Here is a 19,452-nt window from a genome sequence, read left to right as displayed (position 1 = left end):
TGCTGCTGCGCGCCAACGTCACAACTCAACAGATCAAATCAATCAAACGTCATTTTTAACACGGCGAGAGAACCGCCGCCTGTTGATCCTGATGCGTTTCCTGAGACGGGGCGATACCTGAGCGTGCTGAATGTTGAGCGAACACTCAGCACGCTGCGAGGCGCTCTCTGCTGACGGGCTGAAAGTCCCAGTAATTGGAGGGGGGGGGGGGGGGGGGGGGGGCGCGGTGCCGCTGCAGTCCGAGCGTGTGCATCATCAGGTTAGGAGGGTCTGCTCGGTCACTCTTGCAGGAGCGTCTCCCTCCAGTCAAAGCTGTGGTTCGGCCCATGTGTGAGGGGGAGGATGGGCGGGTCCACTAACTGCCACACCCCCGTGTCCCCCTGCTCCTCGCAGGAGCAGAAGCCCAGGTAAGGGATCTGAGGAGAGAGCAGAGCGAAGGAAACGTGACTCGGAGAGCAGATTAAAGACGACGGCGCTCCGACACAAAAACATGTAACATTTTCATTTCCTGGATTTTCCCTCGTTTCTAAACGTAGCGCTGCTCATGTGAGCTCCAACAGGAAGGACGCCACGACCTCACAGATATTATAAGACTCTGTTTTACACGTGTACGCACTAACAGAACACGGGACGTGGAAAATCAAGGATAATAATCTTTGTATTTAACAAAAACACACATCACTGCTAATTATTACTGTTAATTTCATTAATTATTTATAAATCAAAGAATATTTTTGATCCTTTTAATTTTCCACTTTAGTGCAAACTGATTTATTTCCTATTGTTTGACATCATCAGCTGTTTTATACTTCAGTCATCCAGCAGAGGGCAGCACAGTCAGTGTGAGCAGTTAATGACCCTCAGTGAACAGGAACATCAACATGAACGTGGAGTCTGTGCTGTGATGGCACAAAGCTGCGTTTACTTTACTGTTGCTAAAAACACAAAAAACTGCGTTTTTGTTCCGTTTAACTGAAAAGAGAAACCAAAGTAAAACCAGAGGGAAACACACGCTTCACTTTTTGACTTCATCTGTTCTCATTTGGGCACTTCCCGTCTTCACATTAACACCCTGGATAAACACTGAAGCCTCAGTGAGACACATCGACTCATTTCCCCCTAATGAGCCAGCAGAGAACAAACGTTATCTAAAGAGGAAGTTTAGTCTGGTAGGAACCACGAACATGACGGTAGAAGCTGCACGAGAGCTTCCAGTCGCTTTTCAAGTCGGGTCAGCGAGCTGAGGACGAGCGAGCTGAGGACGAGCGAGCTGGCCACTAAAAACAACTAAATGCTTGTGATCATAGACGCACATGTTTCTCATTTAAACTGAAACCATGTTGGACAGCAGGGTTTGTTCATCACATGATTTCAGAAATGTTCACAGTTTGTTATCGTCTGATCCTCCAAAACCCATCACAGAAATACAGCTTTGACTGTTTTCCTCTGTACACTGAACGCACCGCTGTACAGTGAACGCACCGCTGTACACTGAACGCACCGCTGTACAGTGAACGCACCGCTGTACACTGAACGCACCGCTGTGTTTGCACAAACAGGCAGGAAACAGGGATGGACGGGCAGAGCGGGGGAATGTAACAAAGAAAAGAAAACAGATGAAAAGAGGTGTGTGCGCGGACCTTTCGGACGACTTGGATGAAGTCCTTGGCGCTCTGTGGGCTGCGGCCCTGCAGCTGGCGCGTGCAGGCCTCTAAGGAAGAAGCGTGGGCTACAATCAGCACGTTGTTTCCTACGGAGAGAGGAAACCCAGGTGGGACAAAGACATGAACACGCTGATCTTTAAACATCTGCAGCAGCTCCGCTGTGTCTCTTACCACTGTTTTTGCAGTCCGACAGGATGTCTTTGGTTACTTGATAGCTGCGACTCATGTAGTTCTCGTAGGACTCGGACACAGTGAGCTTGCTGACGGGGATCAGAGGTCTGCATCGAGATAAATAATTAGTGACACATGTTAGGCAGTGGTAAGTGTCTTCTTTGTGCCTTTGAGTGGGCGTGGGCTGCGGTTTGGACTCGCTCTGGATCCTTCAGTCCATCAGGAGGATCTCTGCAGGCAGACAACAACACGCCAGCGTTCCTGCTGCTGCTTCAACCCCCCAAAAGTTGGGACTCAGTGTAAAATCCGTAAAAGCAGAATGCAACGATTAGCAAACCTCGTAATCCTGTACAGGATTTTAATCACAACAGAAGTCAAATGCTCACACTAAGACATTTTCTATTTTATGGAAATATTAGCTCATTTCATCCTAAAAGATATTTATATATATATATATTTTATATATATTTGCTCATTTCATCCTAAACGGCCTCGTAGCTTTGCAGTTGTGCCATACTCCTTCATTTCTGAATGATGGCTTGAACAGTGCTCCGTGGATGTTCAAGGCTTGGGAAATCTTTTTGTAGCCTAAGCCTGCTTTAAATGTCTCAGTAACTTTATCCCTGACCTGTCTGCTGTGTTCTTTGGACTTCATGGTGTTGTTGCTCCCAATATTCTCTCAGACAACCTCTGAGGCGTCACAGAGCAGCTGTATCTGCACTGACATTAGATCACACACAGGTGCATGTTGCAGGTTCATGTTTGTGGCTGCAATGTGACAAAATGTGGGAAAGTTCAAGGGGGCCAAATACTTTTGCATCCACTGTAGATCATCTACAAAAAGATTCAGAGAATCTGGAGCAGCGTCTGTGCACAAGGCTGAGTATCACTGATGCAAACAGTCACGACTGCACGGGTTCAAGAACACTTCCTGCTGTGCCACGCGGGCAGGTTAAAGCTGCACACATCATCTCTGGACCCAAGCTCATTCAGCATGGACCGAGGGAAGATGGAAAACGGCTCTGTGATCAGACAAATCAAACATTTGTAACGTCCTGTGGACTAAAGAGCAGCGGGACTGTCTGGCTTGTTGTCACGTGGTTCAAAAGTCTCCACCTGTGATGGGATGAAGGAGATCGTGCAACGACACAGCGACGTGTGCTGCCATCCCGACCACGTCTCTTCCAGGGAAGAAGCTTCCATATGTCTGTGAAACCACACAGAGTTACGACAGTGCGGCTTCACAGTGTTGAACTGGCCTGCAGATCAGAAACATCGAGAACATCATGAAACAAAGAAGACGACGTGACCGAGGAGAGTCGAGCAGCTCCTCTGTGAGACAGCAGCGGGACAACCTCGGCCACAGCAGCTGCTCTCCTCACGTTTATGGACTGTTGTTAGAAGAGTTGCTGCCCAGCTACAGCCATGACACGCTGCTGCCAATATTAGGGCTGCTCGAATTTGGCAAAAATGATAATCACGATTATTTTCACTGAAATTGAGATCTCGATTATTTGACGATATTTGATTAACCCTTTAAGACCGACCATAGAACCAAGTCCGCCAGAGCTTACTTTATATGTTTACATGCTGTGGAGCCATTTTTGGGAGCATTTCAAGTTGCTATACATCAATACAACCATTACAGCCTAAATTTTAATAATATGTCTGCATTAAGTGCATAGTGATTACATAAATTGCAAAAAGTGCAATAAACTACAAAAAAATGAATTTTTTTTTTGTTTTTTTTACATATATTTCTACTTTTATCCCTCAAAACTTTAAATACAAAAAAGTTGCAAAAAATAGTTTACAACAACAGGAAATTTATTTTGAGTGTCTTCATAGTTTTATTTTTGAGATACAGCAATTTTTATATACTGCAGGAAAAACAAAAGACAATCCTATGATGCAAATTTGCAAAGAAAACAGCATATGCGTGCAATTCAAGTCCTAAGCATCCCAGAAACTATTCAGAAAAGTCAAACATGACTTATAAAAACACCAGTATAGGCCTACAAGTAAAAAACTACATTGTTCGCGAAAATGACGTCACTTCCGGTTTCTGGCAGATCATGGCGGACATGCGATAGTTCACGTTGACGTCTATTCCAAAGTAGGAAGTGTTACAAACAGCTGATCAGATCGGCAAAGCGTGTTTCTGGAATATTATGTTTTTGTTGCTGCAAGTGCTTTTTATGCAGTTTTTGCAAAGCTATATGTGGAAGGAAACTGTGACCGAGGACAAGCTGATGGCATAAGATGTAAGTACAACTCCTCCGGTTTCATATGCAAAAAAAATTATTGCGCTAGCTCGCGTGGTTGCAGAGCTACCGGGATTTAAAAATAGTTACGCAAAACAGAGCGTGCCGCTCTGACCGGCTTTAAAGGGTTAACAATAACAATGTGTTGAATAATGACTTTAAAAAAGAATATAAAATAGTGCAAATACTGATAACAGTGCAAATGTTTGCAATATAAAAATAAATGAAAAATGTAAACATCTATGTTTAGTGTTAGTCTTTGCAGTGTTGCTCTGTGGTGCAGCTACGACACTGTAGCAAAGTTTACACACTGTGTCTACTTGATCCACGTCTGACTGAACCCATAATGTTTCCACACCACTCAAGTTTTTTACCTCTTTCCAACCAACGGCATCACTCTCCTCTCCAAATAACTTCTGCTGAGCTTTCCGAGCTTCCCTCGGTCCTCTTAATTGTTGTGACACGTGTTTGAAACGCAGAGAGGTGCGCTCGATTTGCCGCACGGAGCAGCGCGAGAGTAAAGCACGAGGGAGGGGCTAATAATCGGCTCAGTCATTTTTAATGATGGTTGAAAGCCCAGATCGTAATCGAGATTAAAATTCGATTAATTGAGCAGCCCTAGCTAATGTTATTCTTCAAATGGTCCTTTCTCTTTTTTAACATCTGATGTATTTTCTCTACTGTGAGTAAAGCTCATGGTAAATGGACTGATTCTCTCTCGCTTCATACAACATTCACACTTGGCGTTAGTATATTTGTATATTAGAGGGATGCAGACTGATCGAACCACCAACCGTCCCATCATCACACGACCAGCATTCATACCATCGCTTTCTGTGTGGATTTATATTTACAGGTGTGTAGCTATGTCTTAGTTTCTCTCCGTATTAGAGGCGTGAAACATGCAAACACAGCACAGTCAGCATCCACAGTCCCCACACAAGCTCGGCCGTCATCACCTGTAAGTTGTGTCAACACTGAAGTGTGCAGCAGCCAGGTCGGTGGGAGGTATCCATGCAGGCATCGAGCTCCCACACACCCACTTGGTCCATTCGAAAAGCCCCGGCTCCACTCGCACCTTCAGCTTGCTGTCCTGCTGTAAACCTGTTCGCACAAACCAAATGTCGCAGATAAAAAAGAAACGCACATCTCGATGTGTCGGCGCGAGCGCTGGCGCACAGGCCGGACCCGCTTTTACCTTTCAGGATGTTCTGTGCAGTCTGAACGCAGCGCAGAGCGGGAGAGCAGTACACACAGTCTATGGTGGTGTTGCTCTCTAACAGGGCTTCACCTGAGAAGAAGCACACGTGCAGAAACGTCAGCCTGTCATCAGCTGCAGGTGTTTTATTCACATCTGCACCAGTCACGTACCCACGAGCCGGGCCTGGGTGGATCCAAACACAGTAATGGGAGCGTCCATGTCATAGTCTCTCTGTGCCCCCCACAGAGGCAGGCTGGGAGGCATGTTCAGGTTGGAGCGGACGTATCGACCTGCAGAGGGAAGAAAAGCACGGCTGCATGAACCTCACCGTGAGACGGTAAAGGCAGTAATGAAGCTGTGTGGACGTGCTCACCTTTACTATCTGAGCAGAGGGACAGCCAGTGTTTGCCAAAGACCACATCCATCCTCTCACCGTGGCGGCACACAAAAAGAGTGCGCTTGGGTTGCCGCGAGTGACCCCCGCTGATGCGCAGGACCTGCTGAACAGTAACAGGACGCTTCAACATTTGGACAGACAGCAGCAACACTCAGTGCGCAGTTCACGGGTCGAGTACCTGCATCGGATGACAGATGAGACTAAGGGACGGCGTGTCCCCGGGACTTGTGCTGTCGGGGCGGCGGCTGTCCAGCAGTCCATCGAACAGGCCTCTGTCTTTACTGGCCTTGTCACTGGCCTCACAGCTGAAGAAGGAGTGGGAGCTGTGGTGGAAAAACACTGTAAATCTGCGGCTATGAGAATTTCAATTCAATTCAATTCAATTTTATTTATATAGCGCCAAATCACAACAAATGTCGCCTCAAGGCGCTTCATAGATACAGAGAAAAACCCAACAATCATACGACCCCCTTTGAGCAGCACTTTGGCGACAGTGGGAAGGAAAAACTCCCTTTTAACAGGAAGAAACCTCCAGCAGAACCAGGCTCAGGGAGGGGCGGGGCCATCTGCTGTGATTGGTTGGGATGAGAGACCGTGTGTGATGTGAACCTTTAAATATACTGATTGTTTCTTTCCTGAGAAGTAAGGTTAACGTTGCCATATCGAAACACAGCGAGGCGGGGGCGGGGCGTGGTCTGTGATGCCGCGGCATCTGCAATCATGCTTAAAATCTGCGCTCTGTCTGAGTCAGTGCTGCTGTGGTTGATGTGGAGGTCAACCGTGTGTAAGACGCTGAAAAGCGTGAGCGTGTGGACGGTCTGCCGTGGTTACGCACAGATTCTTTGTTTGGGCTCGCTGCAGACGCACTGTGCATTCATCAGTGAACGTGCACACTCATAAACATTTCAGCAGCAACCTTCCTCGTGTGCTACACTTACGCATGAAACACCCAGGTGTCCGATTCGTCCGCCAGGCTCACGTAGTTCTCAGGCAGCAGGCCGGACAGCCCGGTGGCGAGCGAGGTCCCGTACACCCAGCCCTCGCTGGTGCTGTTCTGATCCACGGGAGACATGAAGACGAAATCCCCGGGAACCAGCTCCAGCTCGTCGTCGTTCTGCGGCACGTAGGGGTACATCACCCTCAGGGTCTGCATCGGCCAATCACAGACAAGCAGAACATACAGACGTCACTACTCGACAGCTGCAGCTGTGGAGCGTGCGGGTTAGTCTAATATCAGCTACCTCGTGGTTAGCAAAGCGAATGTCCCGGGAGAACAGAACAGCCAGCCAATCACATCCCAGCTTCACTTCAATGCCCTTAGCGAGTTTCTCCAGCGAGGGCAGGTGGTCGCTGGGGAAGTTGTAGGCCAGAGTGACGTGCAGCTGCTTCTTGTGAGGCTCCACGTGGACTTCTGGCAGAGACAGACAGGAGACGTGTCACAGCGACGGCGTTCAGACTGAAGGCGCACTTTGCTTTCAATCTGAAGAAACCTGCGTCTGTTCTTTTCTTTATGCTAAACAACCAAAATATAAAGATGTGGGCGCGTCGCTAAATGAGCGAGGCCTTCAATACGCTGCTAAGAACGCCGCTCACAACAATCACAAAGGCAGTCGGCGTGCATTACTCTGTGACAGCAGTGACACGGTGAAAGATGGAGCAGACTGACACACGTCTTTAATATCAGAAAGCAAACATCCCTCGCGCTTCCTACCTGCCTTCCTGACAGCCTCTGCGGCAAAGTCAGCTGCAAACTGCTTGAGGATATCGGCCACCTGCTCCTCCACGAAAAGACCGATGAAGTTAGAAGATGTGTAGAGCTCCAGAGGCAGCGGGCTGGGAAACCGACCCCGCCACTGCTGCACGCTGGCCTGCAGGGCTTCGCACAGAGCTTCTACTTTGTGGTCTGCACACTGTGTGAGCAAGAAGATGAGAGTGAGGGCCGGGTGCAATACTGATGCACGTCTGTGTAGTCTCTGGAATATAACCATGATGCTCATTAACAAATATCTGCTGCATAAAGAAGATGTAAACATGCAGAACGACAACATAGAAGGCTACGTTCACACTGCAGGCGAAAGCGCATCAAATCCAATTTTTTTGACCCTCTGCGACCATCTATCCGATCATGGTGTGACAGTGTGAACGGCACAAATCCGATATTTTCAAATCCGATCTGGGTCACTTTCGTATGTGGTTCTGAATCTGATACATATCTGATGTTTCAGAAAGCTGCTGTTTGATGGTCACGTCGCATTAAATCCGTCTTTTACGTCACCGACACAAGACAGACGCCGATTATCAGCACCGGAGAAGACATCGTGAACGCTTCCTGTCAGTGAAACTGTTGGGAAGACAACGTTGGAGAAACGTGAACATTTTATTTGTTCTGTATAATCTGCAGATTCTGACAGAAATCTGCAACTATCCTTTGAAGCAGCGCTCCTCTAAAACAGCAACAAGGATCATTATTAGGTTATTTACATTATTATGTAAATAACAAAATAACTTAAAGCAAAATTGGGAAACGTGAACAAGTCTTTATATTAAGGTCCATCAGTCAAACAATACTGTTGCTCTGGGTCTAAACAGAGCGCGTTGTGTGTGACGTCTTCATTTGCGCCGCTTTGAGCGTTCACACTAGAGCGCGTTTGCTGTCACATTTTATTTATAGTGTGAACGAGCAGACAAAACAATCTGAATTGAGCATCAAGACCTGCAGAGTGAACGTAGCCTCAGAGTGCTACACATTTGTGTAGTTCGCTTTTTTGTAACGTTCACTCTCACGTGTGTGGATGTTTCGCTGTTTCCTCTTGTTTTGAAAGCTTCTTTTGTGGCTTCCTGTGTTTATTAATTTCCTTTTTTAACTTCCTCCTTTGATGTTTTCCCACCGTTGTATTTGCCTTGACTCCGTTCACTTGTGTCTTATTGTCCCTCCTCCCTATTTCAGATATTCGTATTTACCAGATTATCTTCAATCGTAAAGAGTTTGTACAAAGATTTCTCTTCTGGCTCTCGGAGGAGGCGGAGACTGTGGGGAGAGCGGTGAGTGAACAAATATGGGAAAGATGTTGGAGGAGCTCAGGGCTCTTCAAAGAGAGATACACCTGGAGACCAGTGATGGACATTAGAACCAGTGTAAATGGGTGCAGTTCGACCTAAAACCAGTTACCTCCATCTCTAATGCGACTATACCCCCACCCCCGACAGCGCCAGCTGCTTGAAGGTTGACGCCGAGGAGAACAACAACATTCTTCCAGGAGATACGAGAACGAACTGACTCAAGGCCGCCTGCGTAGGACTGTTGATCTTTGCCTAACAGGCTGAAGGACACTTTCTCAGGCTGAACTCAACACACACCCGACACGCACACACACTGATACTGATGTGCACTCACCACACTCCCTTCCTCCAATGCCTCCTCCCATGCTTACCTCCCCCATGGAGACAGCGGCTCAGCTGGAGGCGCGAGGACTCGCAGCGTCCCCCGCCCTTATGGTGTACCCCCGCCCTTATGGTGCTTGTCTGTTTCATGGCGTTACAGTGTGATGATATCTGTGCTCACTGGTTGGAAGTCATCATGGGCAGAACCCTTTTTTTCTCCTGACTTTGCCCCCATATGTTACACATTTCACTGTCGATCCCTTTCTTTGCTGCCTCGCCCGACCTGTCTCCCCAACGTAAGTCTGTATATTGTGTGTATGGTCGACTGGGTCTGCAGGCAACTGCAACTGACAAATAAAGCTCATCCTTAAACGTTCTTCAATGTTTTTACGATTCAGTTCTTACTCATCTCTAAGGCTACGTTCACTCTGCAGGTCTTTATGCTCAAAGTTTTAATCGAATCTGATTTTTTGTCTGGTTGTTCACACTACAAATAAAATGTGACAGCAAACACGCTCTGATGTGAACGGTTCACGGTCCTCAAAGCGGCCGCATGCGCAAAAGAAGACGTCACACACAACGCGCTCTGTTTACGGAAGTAAAAATGGCGGCTACATATGCGCTCAAGATGTGGTCATAAATATTTTGTACGTGTAAATCAGGATTTGTGTGTGTTAAAAAGATTTGTGTGTGTAAAAAAGATTTGTGTGTGCGTAAAAAAGATTTGTGTGTGTGTAAAAAGATTTGTGTGTGTGTAAAAAAGATTTGTGTGTGTGCAAAAAAGATTTGTGTGTGTGCAAAAAAGATTTGTGTGTGTAAAAAGATTTGTGTGTGTGTAAAAAAGATTTGTGTGTGCGTAAAAAAGATTTGTGTGTGTGTAAAAAAGATTTGTGTGTGTGTAAAAAGATTTGTGTGTGTGTAAAAAAGATTTGTGTGTGTGCAAAAAAGATTTGTGTGTGTAAAAAGATTTGTGTGTGTGTAAAAAAGATTTGTGTGTGTGTAAAAAAGATTTGTGTGTGTGTAAAAAAGATTTGTGTGTGGACTTAGTACGAATTCTGATCCTATTTTTCTTCCTTTCATCTTATTGGTCAATGTTATGTCAATCACAAATGTAACGATCCAATCAGAGAGCAGATGGGTTTGGCTGTCGGAGGGGCGCTTTTTTTGAACTGCAGGTCCTTGAAGGGAATAAATGCCCTTTTACATGCCAACCCAGCGTTTTCCGTCATCACCACGAAGGAAAACAGTCTGTGGTCGTCCGAGTTTGGTGATTTTTGTGTCACAGGTCTACGTGTTTAATACTGGAACCTCCACAGCCTTTTCAACAGCGCTGCGAACCGCGGGGTGGGAATGACAGTCTTCATTACAAAGCTTTCTTCATTATGAATTAGCATACGTGTTTTTATTGAACATTTGAAGAACTAGCAAAACTCTTGTAGAGGACATAAAGTCAGAGATAGAAATGACAAGGAGCAGGTGCATCTAGTGCAGGTAGAGCTGCTGCAGAAACTCACAGAGCTCAGCAGCCAGCGCAACAAATTCTGGATCCTTAGCTTTTAGTTAGCATTAGCATTAGCAGCACATGCTGCGTCTGATGTGAAAGGACCTTTATGCTGCGCACTGTGACTCACAGCCATGGTCCCGGGTCAGCCCTGACTTTGTGTTAAACTAATCCTAAAGTAATAATGGTGTCTCTAACCACTGATATAGCACAACTTTATCCTTTCAACAGCTGCTGAAAGTTAGGGGACCTAGCTGCTATCGGATATTTATACAGAGCTCCTCCAGCTTCAACCTGTATCACCCTTCAAGGACCTGCAGTTCAAAAAAGCGCCCCTCCGACAGCCAAACCCATCTGTTCTCTGATTGGATCGTTACATTTGTGATTGACATGACATTGACCAATCAGATGAAAGGAGGAAAAATAGGGTCAAAACTCGTACTTGTAACTTGCAGGGGTTTTGTCCACACACAAATATTTTTTACACACACACAAATCTTTTTACACACATACAAATCCTGATTTACAAGTACAAAATATTTATGACCACATTTTGAGCCCATAGTACAGAGCCTAGTAGGTGTTGTTGCAGCAGCATATCAATTTCTGCACAGTCGTAACCGACAGACAAATTAATTAGAGAAAGGACACTGAGGAGAAAAGAGAGCCCGTGCTTTAACAATGGCTGTGTTTGGAGCAGCGGCTGCTACCTGCATGCAGAGGTATATATGGACACGGAGTCGTTTGGCTTGAATAGATTTGTCTCCCCATATGCTAATCAAGTCCAAAACCTCCGTTTCTATCCATCGACTCGCTCCGTCTCCAGTTTCCGCTGCCATGCTTCCTCGTTTATCTTCTCCGGTGCTGATGATTGGCGTCTGTCTTGTGTCAGTGACGTAAAAGACGGATTCACACTGTCACAACATGATCGGATACGGGTCGCATAGGGTCAAAGAAGTCGGATTTGATGCGCTTTCGCCTGCACTGTGAACGTAGCCTATGACAGCTGGTGGTTAGCAGACGCTACGAGCTCTGATGGAGCTTCACATGCATTTCCCCATTAACACTGTTGATGCTGTTTCAGTGATAAGCCAAAGCTTACCTTAAACTATTCAGATAAATAACTTTATGCACAAGAAGAAAATAATCTATCCAGATATCGACGACTACAACTGTTGTTGAAAGTTAAATCCAGCATAACTCACCATGAAGAACTGGCAGAGAGTAATATGGGGGAAAATGTTGTGGGCTTTGTTCTTGCCACAGGTGATCCGGCTCTGCTGCCAGAAATGGGAAAGCTGGTTCTGAAGGGGCCCGCTGGGTCGCAGGTAGAGGACGTACTCTCTCGGCAGCGGGTCGTCCAAGAACGGGTCGTCCACGTGTGAAAACAGCCTGTGTGTGACATGGAAACGTCTCACATCGTGCTGCTGCGACATGTCGTACGTTTACTTTCACATCAAACCTTGAAAGAAGAAACGGGTAAGTGCACATATCTGACGGTGGATTATTGCAGCTGTGCAGCCAGATTACTGCCGGGGCCCTGCAGCTCACTTCGAAGTGGAACATTTCCTGTTTAGAGACTCTGGGACATAAAACGCTCCCCTCGTCTGCTTATTGGCTCATAATGCTGCTCTCGCCCGGAGCATGGACAGCAGTATTCGACTGAATGTTCTCTTTGGCTTTCAAGAAAACTAATTTTCTTCAGATTGTTGGAACAGCCAAATACCTTCATATGAATACCATCCTCCACATCTAGAGCTTAAAAGGCCCAGAACAGCGTTTTTAGGCCCACAAGGAAAACACTGACTGTTAGCACGTGAGCACCCTGACAGTACTCAGCGCCAAATCACAACAACAGCCCACTCAAGGTGCTTTATATTGTAAGGAAAAGACCCTACAGAGAAAACCCAACAATCATATGAGCCCCTCAAGCACTTTGGCGACAGTGGGAAGGAAAAACTCCCTTTAAACAGGAAGAAACCTCCAGGCTCAGGGAGGGGCGGGGCCATCTGCTGCGATCGGTTGGGGTGAGATGACAATCAAATGAAAATGAGAAAAAGCAGAATCGAGTGAGTCGAGGCCGTCTCTGCACACGAATCATTCAGGTGTTAACGTGCACTGCACAAATAAACCCCGCCCCCTCTGAAGATAGATTGTTCTCTATCCATCTTTAAATGTGAAAAACAGTCGTGTTGTTCTGACAGGTAGGAGAAGGTCAGTCGTCACTAGTGTGTTTGCTGTTCCTGATTATGATCATCTGTTTATCGGCTCACACAACAGTGACCTTCAACCCAGCGAACGTGGCTCGTGCATCAGTGCGCCGTCCTCGGCTTCTTTTTCTCAGATTATCTCCTGCCATCAACCAGGATGTCTTTTCTCATATGTCCCAGGCAGCGGACGCTCGTTCACTTCAGACACGTTCTCAAGTGGAAATGAAAGTGCTTCCTGTGTGTGGCAGGACGCACGATGCCCACTGTGACCAACGGCTGAGTGGGCATGATTCTGGTCATCTGCACTTCTGTGCAAACTTTCATGTAAAGAAAGCGTGGCTGTTTTCTTCACAGATGCAGAGGGATTAAGAGAAGACGAGCTGTGTGCAGCAGTAAATGACTGTGACACATCCTGTCACAGCTGATTGTGACTTATTAAAATCTTATCAGACCATCAGTTTGACGCACATCAGTTTTATTCATTGCTCAACTTTTATCCCACGTGAATCAGTTTCACAATATAACAAAGGAGCATAGCTTTCACTACAGCACTGTGCATTTTAAACTAGGGGGGCACTATGTAAATATGTAAACACATGTAAATATGTAAGAAAAATTGTGTATGTTTCTGTTCTGTGTCCTGTGTACTGTTTGTTTGTATATTTGTCTTTTTGGCTGCTGTTACAACCAAATTTCCCCTTGTGGGACAATTAAAGGATTATTCTATTCTCTATTCACTATCCTTTAAATGAGAACTTAAACATGTGCAGACATAAATCCAGTATATAAGATAAAAACTGAGTGCAGTTTAACAGGCTTGAAGGTCCATAAATGGTAAAAGGACTGATTCTCACATAGTGCTTTATGCAACATCCACACGAACACTTCCTTCTATGCTTTCAGCGCTTTCTAACATTCACACACATTCAAACTGGGAGGCTGGTGGGAGCCAGGCGTCGAACCAGCAGCCCCGCGATCAGCAGATGACCTGCTCTGTATTTTAAGTTGTCTTTAGGAATAAGAAGCTCTTTTTCAGATGCTGGAGGCCTTTTTGTTCTGCTCATTGTCAATAATGTTGAAGCACGTGTGGAGTAATCGCTCCATCAGAGCTGTTGCTCTGGTGTTCAGCCCAGTTTAGTATGTTTGCCTTTAGAAAGACTATGTGACAGCTTTCCACTGATGAGTCAGCGATCAGCTGCAGATGCAGCTCTCAGGTTCATGGTCAATGACACGGCTGCCTGATACTCTTCAGTCTTTGTTTTAAGGACACGCTGCGAGAAAATCAGAGAATCAAAGGCAAACTTGGAAAGAAACGAGGAGCTTCAGACCGGAACGACGCAGGATTTGTGTGCTTCAAGTCTAAAGGATAAGAATACGACAGCTCTTCACTCATGAATAGTTCAGTTCAGATATAAATGCTAGAATAAAAATGTAGTCTGTCATTAATACAACAAACCTTTAAAACCAGTCAATTCAAACCTGACTGAACAAAAATCTATAAAACATTTTTTAATATTGTTGAGCCAACAGCTACTTAAACACATGAAGTTACACTCATACTGAGTTATTTCTGACTGCTGCAGAGTACAGCTGTACGTGTCCCATGTAACAGTGTGAACTGGTTTATTTCTACGTTTCCCAGTTTAAAGTTATTGTAACAACAAACTGCAGGTTGTTGTTCAGACACTGATGAAAGCAGCGCTGCTGTCAGAGTGAGCTGCTGTGACAAACACACAGATCTGTGTCTGTGTTTGATTTATGCTCAGCTGCAGTTAACCTGCAATTATTTAACACACTTGTCCAGCAGAGGGCGCTATACGATGCATTTCCTCCACTGCCTGGTGATGTGTCCTGTACACATGATGGAAATGTGCTGTATACACGTTCAGTTGGACCTACCAGTCACATGCTGCTTGGACACTCCGACCTCCAGTCGACACCAGAGCTTTGAGTCTGTGAAAGAAGAGAAGTGAAACGTTAAAGACAGCTCACCACAGCACTCAGAGGCTGCCACAAAGGGCTTTTTCTGCTCTGTGTTTGTCTTTGAGTTGATCTTGTTCGCATCCTGAGGAACTTTCTGGCTAAACAACAAAACAGAAATCAGCCCCACCTACGTGGACGAGGCTGGAAAAGAAAAGAGTATGGAGAAGTTGTTGAGTATACCTAACATCGAGGTTTCTGCAAACAGTGTCGGAGGAAAAAGGAAGTCTTTGGTATTCTTCAGGTTTTACTTGTTACTCAGTATTTGTGTAATCAGAGGTCAGAACAGCAAACTCTATTTGTATTTTATAACAATGATGCAAATGGAACAGTAACTGGTTTAAAAATGTTTGTTTTCTGTCAGACAAACATGGGCAGTGCTGCACGATCATGTTAAACGCTGTTTTCCAGAGACAACCAATAAGAAACAAATCTGGCTTAAAGCGGGAGGAACTACAACAGCTGGTCAGGACCAGAGCAGGTCAGCTGCTAATCAGACGGCTGGTGCTTTAATCCTCGACTGCTCCAGTCTGCACCAAATGGGCAAGACGTGAACGCCGAGTCGTTCTCCCATCAGAGCTTGACTGTTAGAAGGGAAGTGTGAATGAGGCACGTTGTGTAAAGTGCTACATAATAAGGATTCATGCAGAGACAACGATAAACCACAGATATACGGCTGGACCTGACAGCTGAAGCACATTTTAACTGAAACATCTGGAGACGGTACAAACAGCAGCAGCCGTTTACCCACAGAATTAGTGATGGGTCGGTCGCGAACGAAATGGCTCTCAGAGCCGGATCTTTGAAGTGAACGACGCGAGCCGGCTCCTTATTGGGAGCTGTGAGGTTTTTTTCTTTCTCCTGCCCTCGCTTTCACTTTTTTTCGCTTGTGTTTGCGCTGAGCAGAGACGGCAAACAGAGCCTTGCGATTGCGCCCCGCCCCCTCTGCTCAGCGCTGAGCTGAGGGGGCGGGGCAGTAGTTACACTGGCAACAGCAGTAAATGGTAAATGGACTGGTTCTTATATAGCGCTTTTCTACTCTTTCTGAGCACTCAAAGCGCTTTATACAACTTGTACATTCACCCATTCACACCCATTCACACAAGCACATTTTTCTAAGTGCTTTCTAAGTAACACTCACACACACATTCATACTCCGATGGATTCATCGGAGAGCAACTTGGGGTTAGTATCTTGCCCAAGGATATTTGGCATGCAGACTGGGGAAGCCAGGGATCGAACCACCAACCTTCCGATCAGTAGATGACCTGCTCTACCACCTGAGCTACAGCCACCCAACAAGAGCAGGAGGGAAAGAAAGAGAGCCGGGAGCAACAACAAGAGACAACACCGTCACATTGGAAAGGTACAGTAAAGAAAATGAGTAACACCAAGAAAAGAAGCAAAGTCTGGAACCATTTCAATCTTATTGACAAAATAATAATAATGGACTGCATTTATATAGCGCTTTTCAAGGCACCCAAAGCACTTTACAATTCCACTATTCATTCACACACTGGTGGAGGCAGCTACAGTTGTAGCCACAGCTGCCCTGGAACAGACTGACAGAAGCGAGGCTGCCATATCGCACCATCGGCCCTTCTGACCAACACGTAGGCGGTAGGTGAAGTGTCTTGCCCAAGGACACAACGACCAGGACAGAGAGCCCAGGTATCGAACTGGCGACCTTCCGGTTACAGATCCGCTTTCCAAACCCCCTGAGCCACGGTCGCCCCACAAACAAAGGCAGAGTGTAGAGTCTACAAGAAAAGGATATAGAGCCGGCTCCTCAAACAACATGCACAGGCACCTAACAACTGTCCACCCATCAGTGCAATGGGAAGATAAAACACAGTTAGTTGAGTGTGATATTAATATTTCTAAATGCCAACCTTTCCCTTAATTAAAGATCTGGGCGTTCTTTTCCCCCTTTTTTCCATATTTTAATTTATATTTAATTGTGTTGTGGTTTGCAGTGTTTTGTGTTGTTTCACTTTAAATTTGTTTAAAAGGAAAAAGCTGAAAATTTAAATAGTTAAAAGTTGAAATGTGACTAGTTGATTTTTTTATTTTATAATTTATTTATTACATTTTATGTGGAGTGAATAAATAAAAGTATATTTACGGTGGCCCCTACAGACAAAACACGTACAAACTCCAAAACACAACAGAAGTGCTCCAGGATGCTAGGGGGCAGTGTTGAGCTTTTGTTACCTCGTGGCTACACAAGCCAGCAAGTACCAACGACCAGATTGACGTTTTTTTTACATTAGTAATTCTTTTTGTGCATAATTTTATATTCTTGTTGATAATTAATTAATTAAAGCAACAAAACAACCTGAAGAGCCGGTTCGGAGCCAAAAGAGCCGGCTCTCTAAAAAGAGCCGGAAATCCCATCACTACACCGAATCACTTTTATTTATTTAATCGGAACCCCCCCCCATTAAGACGGACTTTTGCGAGATCTCGCAAAAGTCCGTCTTAATTTTTTTTTCTCCCATGTCCCCTGCGGGGCTCCGTAGATTTGAAACTTTTGTTTTAAAACATTAAAACAAGGCACGGATGAAAGTTATTCAAACAAATACATGTTGGCATAATTGTCTATGTAGTTACACACAGAGCAGACACGGAGAAACATGTTCGAACTGAACATTTTCATAATTGTTTCCGCTCCTGTTGGCTCTAAATGTCAGGGTGTTTGCGTGAGTGACTGCATGTTTCTGTCACGCCGGGGACGGAGAAAGACCAAATGTGAGTAAAGATGAGACGCCAACGCGGGTCGCGAGTCAGAGGAAGCGTCAGTTCCTCACCAGACATCAGCAGCAACATGGAAGATGATACGCAGCGAGTGTAGGACGATATTAGCGCCTTTCACTCAGAGTGTGAACACGCCACACAGGCCTGACGCCTCTTTACAATAAACTGACACTTAAGAGTTACTTGTAAACGTGTTACTCACTGTTCGAGTCATCATTGTTGTGTTTCATGTTAATAACTCAGAGAGGGGGGAGGACAGTAGGCTGCAGTAACGCTCTGCATCCTCAGTTTGTGTGCAGGCCACAAGTGTTGAGCAGTGGAGATGAAAGAGCCACTCACAGAGTGAAACGTACCCTCTCACACCTCCAGTGAACCTGGAGCTAAAGCTGCCGAGGAAGCAGAAACACATCAGATTATTCAAATTACAGTCAGAGAACGGGATCAGCCCCCGCTCGGAGACACGAATCTGAACACGCTAACGTGGTTTTCATCTCCAGGGATTCACAAGTTTATGCTGTAACCCACAAGCTACTGTTCCTGTGGGGCAGCGGCGCTGCATACGGCACGGGCCGAAGGTTTGACAGCACAAAGCTGGTGAGCAAACTCGCCTCCACATGGATGCTGAGGCTGTTTTTCACCCTCCACAACAAAACTGCAGCTTAATGAAGCATCAAGATCTTTGCGTCGTGTCCTCACCACAGACATGAAAGATGATGCTTTTCCTGCTCTGACCTTACAGCGTCCACTCAGACTTCTACTTCACAGACAGACTGCACCTGCAGCCGTTACACAAACAACAAAACACGTTATTTGCCATTATTCACCCATTTTATCGACACATAAAGTGTACACCTGACTAAAATAAGACTGGCTCTGCTGCGTTTGATGACTTTGTTGTGGATTGAGAATTTATCCCAGTCAAAGTGAAGCAGACTGCACTGAGCTGTTAAACATAATCGTACGTCTCCCAGAACACAAAGCTTTTCATGACGCCCCACGCACACAGAAGGACAAAGCAGTACTGTTGATGCTCTGTGAAAAACAGCTTCACCACAGTGAGCTCAAACAGCTGCAGCTGAGACCACAGCGAGACGCTCGGCTGTCCCACAGGTACGACCTGCGACACTGCACACGTGAGACGAGGAGCGTTGGCTGAAGACGCACACACAGTAGATTGAGCCAGGGCTGGAGACATTACAGGAGCTTCAACACATGCTAACACCTGGCTGGCATCAGTCTTAATGAACTGTGACTAGAGCACGTCAGGCTTTCACAGCTCTTACAGCGAAAGCAGATTCTGTGAAACACTCGCGGTGCTGATGTTCGACCCAAGGTTATTATCGTTAACGAAAACTAACGAAATAATGAAAACTAGAAGTGAAAAAACATTTTTGTTAACGGAAATAAAAATAAAAACAAAAAAAGGAAAACTAACTAAAACTGGAATGAGTGTTCACAAAACTAACTAAAATTAACTGAATTTATAGCAAAAATGTGTTTAGTTTTCATTGATGTGTGCGTGTCATACAAGAGTCAAGGGTGAAAATGAAGTTTAGTTTCCAGATTTTTTTCTTGCTGTGTCTCATTATGCCAGCAGGTGGCAGCACGTTAGTCGAGTCGTCTGTGTCGCTGCTCCGTCCACGCGCAGAATCATGTCAGGAAAAGTCGGGAGCCAGAGTCCAATTTGGGATTACTTTGAATATGACTGTGTTTTGGATAAAGCAAGTGTCTTGTAGTGGAAACAGACAAATTATGAGGGACATTTCTAAAGGGAAAAAAATCCCACAAACCTTAAAGTGCACTTGAAAAGCTCACACAAGAAGGCTAACCTAGCTTAGCTTGAGAAGGTAAGGGAGCACACTCAACCCTCATCCCCAGAAACAGAAGCTAACCCCAGGCAAGGCAGCGTGATGCATCCCGAGACAA

General features: G+C 45.6%; 1 protein-coding gene across 2 annotated transcripts in view; it reads right to left on the bottom strand.

The window, feature by feature from the left end:
- Positions 1-209: 209 nt before the first annotated feature.
- Positions 210-19,452, bottom strand: part of ubash3bb (ubiquitin associated and SH3 domain containing Bb) — a 45,627-nt gene continuing 26,384 nt past the window's right edge. The window contains exons 2-14 of one of the 2 annotated variants that reach the window (XM_087841151.1): positions 14,689-14,742; positions 11,785-11,971; positions 7,409-7,607; positions 6,939-7,108; positions 6,636-6,844; positions 5,876-6,020; positions 5,674-5,800; positions 5,471-5,590; positions 5,298-5,390; positions 5,059-5,203; positions 1,836-1,942; positions 1,641-1,750; positions 210-416 (exon numbers count right to left, since the gene is read on the bottom strand). In XM_087841151.1, coding sequence (XP_087697277.1) covers positions 279-416; positions 1,641-1,750; positions 1,836-1,942; positions 5,059-5,203; positions 5,298-5,390; positions 5,471-5,590; positions 5,674-5,800; positions 5,876-6,020; positions 6,636-6,844; positions 6,939-7,108; positions 7,409-7,607; positions 11,785-11,971; positions 14,689-14,742 — 1,804 coding nt within the window. In that variant the 3' untranslated portion in view covers positions 210-278. The remainder of the gene's footprint in view (positions 417-1,640; positions 1,751-1,835; positions 1,943-5,058; positions 5,204-5,297; positions 5,391-5,470; positions 5,591-5,673; positions 5,801-5,875; positions 6,021-6,635; positions 6,845-6,938; positions 7,109-7,408; positions 7,608-11,784; positions 11,972-14,688; positions 14,743-19,452) is intronic. The other variant, XM_087841158.1, reaches the window with a different exon arrangement.

Source organism: Neolamprologus brichardi, chromosome 1, assembly GCF_056152115.1.
Source record: "Neolamprologus brichardi isolate AB-2024 chromosome 1, ASM5615211v1, whole genome shotgun sequence".
NCBI lineage: Eukaryota > Metazoa > Chordata > Actinopteri > Cichliformes > Cichlidae > Neolamprologus > Neolamprologus brichardi.
The sequence above is the reverse complement of the archived record's forward strand: the minus strand, read 5'-3'. Positions and strand labels throughout refer to the sequence as shown.